Source organism: Urtica dioica, chromosome 6 (genome assembly GCF_054948205.1).
Source record: "Urtica dioica subsp. dioica isolate 48M chromosome 6, U.dioica_male_clone48M_v1_H2, whole genome shotgun sequence".
Classification (NCBI taxonomy): Eukaryota; Viridiplantae; Streptophyta; class Magnoliopsida; order Rosales; family Urticaceae; genus Urtica; species Urtica dioica.
In genome coordinates, this window is record NC_142761.1 from 1681278 (window position 1) to 1690363 (window position 9086).

Below are 9086 nucleotides of genomic sequence, written 5' to 3' on the forward strand. Positions count from 1 at the left end.
AAATAAATAGAAAATCTTATTAAAGGTATTGTGTGCATTTAATATATATTTTTAATAATAAATTCAATTAAAAATTATAAAAAGAGTTATATTTGATTCAATACATTTTTATAAAGTATAAATATGTTATAAATAATAATCTGAATAATGACATCATTTCGATTAAACATAGGAGATACATATGATATTTTCATTTCTATTTTTTTAAAGCAAAGGACCGGCTCAAGGGGAGGGCAAAAGGGGCAATTGCCCAAGGCCCCCACCATTCACTAGGCCCCACTTAAAAAAAATTAAAAGTTATTATATTTATACATATGTAGTTGTGTACTAATATCCTAATTTAAATGGAATTCTCAACTTAAAACATTCGAATCTGTCAATGAGTTTTTGTTTGATTAATGAATGTCAATAGTATTGTGGTTTTCTTGGTACTTTATGCATAATTAAAGTAAACAGAAATTACAACATTAGTATATTGAAGGATAGACATACTAATTATATCTATATTAAGCAATTTCAACTTTATCATTCTTTATCTCCTAATTTTTTTCTATTGTTTTTTATATTATAATTTTTAATTTTAGTTTCGTATTCTTATTTTCAACTGATCACTAATTAGTATTTAATTGTGAAATTGAGTTTTATCCTAGAATACAGATTAGATATGACTACTATGAAATATTTATTAAGATGTAACTTCATTTTTATGATTTAATTTATCATTATTTGGTTATGTATAATTTCTAATTCTTTTAACTTATGATATTTTAAGGCCCTTTAATTTGCTTGTTGCCCAAGGTCCCGTATATGTCGAGCCGGCTCTGCAATTGATATTTAATTTAGAGAGTATTAATTTGTATTTTTTTTTAAAACAGTATTAATTTGTATTTGGTGTATCATAAATGTCATGAATACATAACAGAGACCGGCATCGACTTTTGTCTCTTCCTACCTACGGCTGAAAAGAGAAGGTGAAAGAGAAATCACAATAACAATAATAATACCCAACAAAAGTAAATAATAATATAATAATAACAAAGCATCTCTAAATTATATTAGTTTGCGATTATACAAAGATGGGTTATGAAGTATAGTGACATTATAATCATGGAAGGAGCTAAAAATGTAAATTAAATGGACTAATATGCAAACAAAATAAAATCAAAGGGCTAATTTATAAATTTTAAGGGTAAAAAGGAAAAGAAAAATTGAAACTAGAAAAAAAGTGTAAAAAAGAAAATTTGAGGGTGGCTGTATTCCCACGCGCCTTAACTAAATCTGTCCCTAACGATAGTAGAAATATTTTCTAAATAATGTTTTGTATTATAATCTCTCTCTCATCAACTAATATTTTACACTAAAATATAAAAATAACATTGATTGATATCATGCAATAAACAACACGACATAATTTTAATACAGATGTTTTACGTAATTTACTTAAAACGCGATTGTTAAATTCACTCAAGAATCAATGGGCGAAACTGACTATTCTATATCAATTTCCACATGAAAAAACAAATAAGCCATTATTTTACCCTCTATCGAATAAGACGTTCACGCGTAAAAAAATAGTAAACCGTTGGTCCCACCGTCATCCATTGCAGACAACCACAAAGAAACATCTCTCTAGTTCAAAACCCCTAACTTATATTTTATAATATTGTTTTTAGTAATTTACCCAAAATATGATTTTTCAGTCAAATTAATAGACGAAATTGACTATTTTTTTTTCTCAAAGATTGAGATACGATAAATCAGGCTACAATTGTAACTATGATTTTATAGATAACAATATTGGAGGTAAACATGAAAACTAAATAAAATAAAGTTTTCAGAAAATAAATAAATAAAATCAATAGTTATCTTGTCTCAACTTTTACCGTGCCCAACTCTGTATATCAACATTTTTCTGCTTTCGGTGACATGTTTTTTTTTTAAATTGCAATTTTTATTCAAATGCGCCTTTTAAATTTGTTACAACTAATCAAATTTCTAATTATTAAAAAATAGTCCATTAACTCGCAATAAATTAAATTAATTTTTTAGTTAATTTAATTTATTACTGGCTAATGAGTTATTGTTTTAACAAAATAAAACTATAACTATTTTTTAAAATGAAGATGAGTTATTGGTCTAATTGTCCCAAACTTTTAAAAATTATAATTTTCACTCTGATTTTTATTTTTTTAATCCAAGTTTATAGAATTTTTCTAAATTTGCTATTCTGAATTTTTGCATATAATACATGTGAAATTAGATGTAACATTGAAATCATTGCCATTATTCCTGAAAGTTGATAATAGACAGTAGCTATGTTTGGCTTAGTTTATTAAGCCTGATTTTAGTTTTTTTTATAAGTCCAATTATTTTAAAGTATTTGGTAAAAATAGCTTTTAATAAAAATTAAAAAGTATTTTTATAAAAAATAGAAGAAAATTGAAAAACTAAAAAATTTCGTAGCTTTTTGAAAAAAACCAATTTTTTTCAAAAACAAAATCTAAAAACATTTTTTTAAAAGAAAAACTATCTCAAACACAAATCCACAAACATTTCCTCAATTCTAAACGAAAAAGAAAAGGTTAAATATGATTGTTTGTTTTAGAATTAATGATATTTTTGGCCCCTCGTCTTTGACCTCTTTAACACCTTGGTCCCTGATTAAAAAACGCCGCAATCTTGACCCATTATGATCAGCCAATTTTCAATTATAATCCTTTTGTTACTTTTGGTGTCAAAATAGACAGAAAATGCTTACGTGTCGAATGAAAAGAGTAAAGTTATTAAAATGCCATTCTCATCTATACAATTTATTTGTTTTTAATTTTAACTTTTGTTAAAAAAAAAAAAAAAGGAAGAGTCAGCAAATTGAGGACTCTGAGGGAGGCGAAACCGTCGGCGATGACGGCGAGATCGGAGTCGGTGACGCCGGGGTAGAAAGAGCGAGAGACGGACTGAGAGAGGTCGAGCTCGTGGAGGCCGAAGAACCTGGCGGCGATGCAGCGGAGCATGTGAGGTCCGGCGCGAACAGAGAGCTTCTTCTTCTCGGCGCTCTGCAGCTGAAGCCACCGCTTGCAGACCAGACCGAACGCTTCCTTGTCCTGATCGCTCTCAAGCTTCCCCAGAATTGATCGCAGCTCGTCGTCCCTCAGTGTTTTGTTGATCGATGTGAATTTGTTAAATTTTCTTATCTCCGTCCCCCTAGCGTATAATTATGAATTCCTAAAATAAATAAATAAAAAAGTCTGAAACCCCAAGCCAAGACAGATCTACTGTGATTGAGCTCAAATTCCTCAGTATTTCACACTCTGGATTAGATTCATCGACATCTGATTGTAAAGTTGTGGTCTTTCTTTCTCTCTCTGCAGACTCTGCTTTGAAGCTTGGGATAAGTGAACAGTAAGAACAAACAACAACAGTCTGGTTTGGAGGCCGGCGCGTGGATCCGGAGTCGGTGCGTTCCCGACGGCGGGTGCGTGGTGGCGGCGTGCTCATCTTTCATTGCGCTCTCAGCCAGGTTCGAGGATCGAGTTGTGCTCGGAGGTTGGTGAGCTTCGATTAGGGCTCGGAGGAGGGGATCGACGGCGCGAAGGTGGGCCAGAGCGAGGTCAATATCGGATTCAGACGTCAATGGCGGCGCTAGGTCAACTTCTCTGGATCTGAACTTTCTTGAATTGAAATTAGCGTCGTTGGAGTGAGTCGGAGTGGCGGCTTTGGTCACAGCCGAGGTCGTCGCGAGAGAGGACGCCATTGTTGCTGCAAAGAAATCCTTTTTTTTGTGAACTTCACAACTCATCAATGGCGTCGCTACATCCCGCTCCAAGCCGCGCACAACGATCTTGATGACCGAAGACTGGTCGAAGGAGATTTTGGGGAGGACTTCGACGCGTCCGACGGCGACGATCTTGACGGCGATGCTTACGTGGACGACGATTGGCCGAAGAACACAACCAGATCAAGAAGAAGATGAAGAAGTGGAGCGCCGTAGATGACTGTGAAACACAACAGTCTGGCGGGGAGGGTGTACGTGCTGGCGAGCCACGCGTTGGAGCTGTCGTTCTGGAGCTTCGACGGTCGGCGGAAGGGAAACGGCAGAGCGTTCGGAGAGTGGCGGAGGATTCAAAGCCCGCCTTTACCCACACAGGTAAGCATTTTTGTTCCTTTATTTACTCTGAAATTCTTAAATTAAAGGAAATGAAATGAAATATAGGTGAGACATAATTACCCTCCACAATTCGCACGCGTGACTTGCACGTGATGAGTATCCGTCAATTTTGACTAAAAATTAACAGAAGTACCAAATATGAAAATTGACTGATCATAATGGGTCAAGATTGCAGAGTTTTTTAATCAGGGACCAAGGTGTTAAAGAGGTCAAAGACGAGGGGTCAAAAATGTCATTAATTCTTTGTTTTACATAATGAAAGCATCACTTTGTAGTCAAGTCAATAGATAAATTTGACTATTCTATATAAATTTCCACATCAAAACAATATATAAGGCATTATTCTTTCCTAACACGTTCATGACTTCACGCGTAATTTTTTTTTTCATTTAAAATAAAAACTATACATTGTTTACATGTGACATTTGAAATCATTGCCATTATTATTCTCGAAATATAAATAAATGTTTGTAAAAGCTCAAAAAAGCAATCACTCAAAAAGCTCTACACACTCTCACTATATAGGACACTAAAACAAACACACATTTCATATTCATATTTCATTTCAATTCTAAGCCCTAAAAGAAAAAGAAATAAAAATAAAACCGCCATGATAGTGAACCAGGACCGTCCGATCGGAGCTCCGCCGCACGGAATAATCTTCGCCGCCGTGGTCGTGATCATCGTCCTCGTTCCGTTCCTTCTCGGCGACGGAGGCGAAGCCGTGACCGACGCCATTACCGAGCTTCTCAGCCCAATCGGACTTCTTCTCCTTCCAGTCGTTCTCCTCTTGACGATCCAGTTTCTCTCCTCCGACCACGGCGGTTCGATCTTCGCCGGAATTTTCACCGCCGGCGAGCCTGACACGATCCACCGTGCCTCCGGATCTCCCGTCGGCGTCGCGATCTTCCTCATCGTCCTTCTCTTCCTCCTTTATAATCGGATCTCGATCTTCGGAGGAGGCGATGATTCCGACGACTGATTCAGATGATTCCGGCGACTCTGCTTCGAAAACGGTGCGTTTTCCGGTGGATCTGAAAGTTTTTTCTTTTTTGAACGGGTTACTTTCATTGTACGTACATGAAATAATTATGTTTTTTTTATTTAATATAATAATTAGGTTTGAAATTTATGTAAATTGATGTGAAATGACGTATAAGGACATGAAGTAGTGGGTGAAAAGAGTGATAGGAAGGCTGATGAGTTAGTTGTACGTTGACTAATGACTATTCCAATACGAAATTCCATAACTACCCTTGTGTCCTTAATATCCCATAGACCGTATATTTAATGAACAGTGATACTTTCGGAGTTTTTTTTTTTTTTTTTTTTTTTTTTTTTAATATTTCGGAGTTTAATATATATATATATATATATATATATATATATATATATATTAGAAATACTATCGTATATATATATTGCGGAGTTTAAAATTTAAATGTATTCGATTGCATTTCTAATATATATGTGGTTAAAATTAAATAATTATCACAGCAGTATAGTCTTCTCATTATTTTTATTTATTGATTTTTGAAAAAATTGGCAATGGAGGAGCCCAGTGTCGCTGCTTTGAGGAACCGGCGTGATAATAATATATATATATATATATATATATGTATATATATTATTTACAGCTGTTTTTATTAATGTTATATATAATCCTCGGTTAATATCTACAGTTTTAATAAATATATCTAGAGATAACTGAATGATTTATTGAATTTTTTAGTGTATGTTTAAAAGTCGTACAAATTATTTGTAATTGCACACTGTCTTGATTTATTATCATAAAAGGATTATTTTACTAATGTTATAATTCTCAATTACTATACACTTGTCACTAATATTACTAGTGATAAGTGAATAATTACGATTAATCCATTGATTTTTTAAGTATAACTTCATATCGTCATTATTTATTATTACCAACATATACACTTTCTTGCTAGAATAACCATATCTTATGATTATTACTATTTTTTTTTAATCTTTTGGGACTTTCCATGCATTCCTTTTGCTCTCCATGCACGTGCGCACGTGCTGATCACTCTCCTCTTTCCCTCCAATTTCCTTCTAACTTATTGTGTAGGTATTTGAGGAATTTCTTTTTTTGAATAAAGGAGAAACATCATTATATATTGAAAATTCCTCACAAATTAAAGGATGAAAACGGGGAACAGCCTCTGGGTCCTCAAAAATACGGCCAGGATTAAATAAGATGCCATCCCAATGACATGAGCGACTCTATTTGAAGACCCTTTAGAAATAAATAACGAAATTCTTGAAGGAAAAAACTGATAACAAAGTATCACAATCTATGAGATATAAGAAATAAAAAAGGATGTTAACTCATATACGTATGGTAAGAAAAAAATGAAAACGAATATGTATGATTATTATTACAACGAGCTTCGGATTACAAGAAATAAGAGATGAGATAATAATACCCGTGTGTACGTATATATAAAAAAAAAAAAAAAAAAAATTAATTGGATCCCTTTTTAAAGTTATAGAGAGCTATCTATAGTATAAGGATGATCACATCTTCAGCTCCATAGCCGTTCGTATTTCGACACACTCGATCTGAAACTTCATCGAAATACAACCCTTTGTTAAAAGGATAGATTTTTACGTTGATGAAGAAAAAAAAAAAAAAACTTGTACTTATAACACAAACATTAAATTAAAATTAAATAACGGATATATGTCGCTCTCTTGGATTTAATTGTTAGGAGACCGTTTGTGGGATTGCTTGTTTACTAAGTTAGGAATCACTTAAGTCTAATTTATACGTGTATATAAATTCAATAAATAGGTAGTACATCTACATCTTATTTAATCTTCTTGAAAATATTGCCCTCTTAACCATGATTGAAATAAAATAAAATAAAAACCGGGAAAAATTCTCAATAATGTACCATTATAAGCATGTGTATCATAGTGGGTGGGATTTATATCACTAATCATGTGCGATCACATACAATACTGTAGATTTATTTATTTTAATCGAACTTGGTTATGTGAAATCATGTGAAGGGCAGTGAGCATAACACTCAGTACAACTAACTCTCAACAAAATCTCAATTACATTAATTAGTAATTTAAGATGGATCATGAATCTAGGTTTAAATAATCGGAGTTTAATTAGAAGCACTATTTCAGTGCAACTAGTGGAATTAGATAATATCTCCAGATAATTTTAATTTAATCTTTGGGGGTACGTAAGAATATGAGATTGATAAATGCTTAATTTCTTATTTCGTGATCATTTTCATTTATTTTCATAAAATTTTAAATGTATTTATTTATAAAAATTGAATATCGAATCAAAACTCTATGTGCAAAATTACAAAACTTTGATTATCATGGTGATAGAGCAAAATGATTTCAACTTAGAGAAGATTTAGTTTGACTTTTAGAGAGTTTTAGAGCTTGAGATAGAGTTTTGGACGCACGAGCTTTTACTAGAAGTGTAGTTAATATACACACCATAGTCATTTGATCTTCACTGATCTTAATTTTTTTTTATCTTCCCTTTCTCTTTAATCATGGATTTTTATTGTTTTATAGTCATGTGACTCATGTCTAGCTAGTTTTCCAAACAGTTACACGTGATGTCAAATCGGTGACATGAGTTTATAATTTTGAGTTAGAATTTGTACATGGATTTTCTATTTATTAGACTTGTTTTTATTCTTGTAACCGATATTTGTTCTTCATGTTTCTATTTAACTTGATCACAAAAGTAGAATTATTTATATTTATTTTATTGTTTTGTTAGGTTCTTAACATGTAATTATTTTATATCTTAGTAATTTGAGCACATCTAAAATTATGACTCTTGTGAGGGGTTAGATAATTTAAGTGAAAAATGGTAACCATAATGAATTAGATCAAGCATATTGAATTTATATTGTTATGTTCATCTTATTTTCAAATTGTAATGCTTCTATCGAATTAAATCAATGACTCATGTTCTCTGACTTGTTAGCGACGAGAGTCAGTTATCGCAACAAATTCTAATTAGGTACTATCACCGGTATGCGGTGTTTATCGATCGGATGTATTGATTTTTTGCGATAGTTTTGAAGACATTGTCAAACCGACGTTATAAATAATTGTCCCGTACTGCGAACGATCCCTTAACTAATTTTTTTTCTTAATTGATATTCCTTCGTTATTTCTAGTTTATTAAAGAACTTTTCAAAATCAAAATCCCAATTTTTTTCTTGCTGCTCTAGAAGTTATTGAACTTATTTAATTAAAACAATGTCTTTGCCCGTCCTTTTCTTTTTAATGGTAGCTTTTTATATCCCATTTTTTTAGCTATAGATCTACGTCCCCTTTCAAATCTGTGTAAACGTTATTACTCTAGAAGTTATTGAACTTATTTAATTAAAACAATGTCTTTGCCCGTCCTTTTTTTTGAATGGTAGCTTTTTATATCCCATTTTTTTAGCGATAGGATTCTATGTCCCATTTCAAATCTTTGTAAACGTGAGACATTATTATATTACTAAGAGAAAAACATAAAGAAGAAAAAACTAAAAAGACATAAAATTGTACTACCACGGAAGAAGAGATATTTAATGCCATTTTATCTTAGAAACTATTATCTATATGCTGATATGCTCCAATAACTATTTAATATGTTATTTTTTACAGTGGAACGACGAGCATCAAACATTTAGATGAAGGAAAAGAAAAAAGTCCATGACTAAGAATTTTCGACATCTCTTTCCCTACATGAGATTTGGAGCCAAATCTTATACTCTTTGATAAGCTACTATTCAATTAGTTTGCCATCTCTTAGTTTCAACCCTGTTCTACAGAAACATTATATGATAATAAATAAATATATAAATAAAAACCTTACCACAAAAAATTGTGTTATTTTCAGAATCCACAAATTTATGCA

General features: G+C 32.3%; 1 protein-coding gene across 1 annotated transcript; it reads left to right on the forward strand.

Annotated features, from left to right (window-relative positions):
• Nucleotides 1-4588: 4588 nt before the first annotated feature.
• LOC149392773 (uncharacterized) lies at nucleotides 4589-5492 on the forward strand. Its single transcript, XM_089616537.1, has one exon. It carries the CDS (start codon nucleotides 4776-4778, stop codon nucleotides 5145-5147), a length of 372 nt encoding a protein of 123 aa, XP_089472663.1. The 5' UTR covers nucleotides 4589-4775; the 3' UTR covers nucleotides 5148-5492.
• Nucleotides 5493-9086: the final 3594 nt, after the last annotated feature.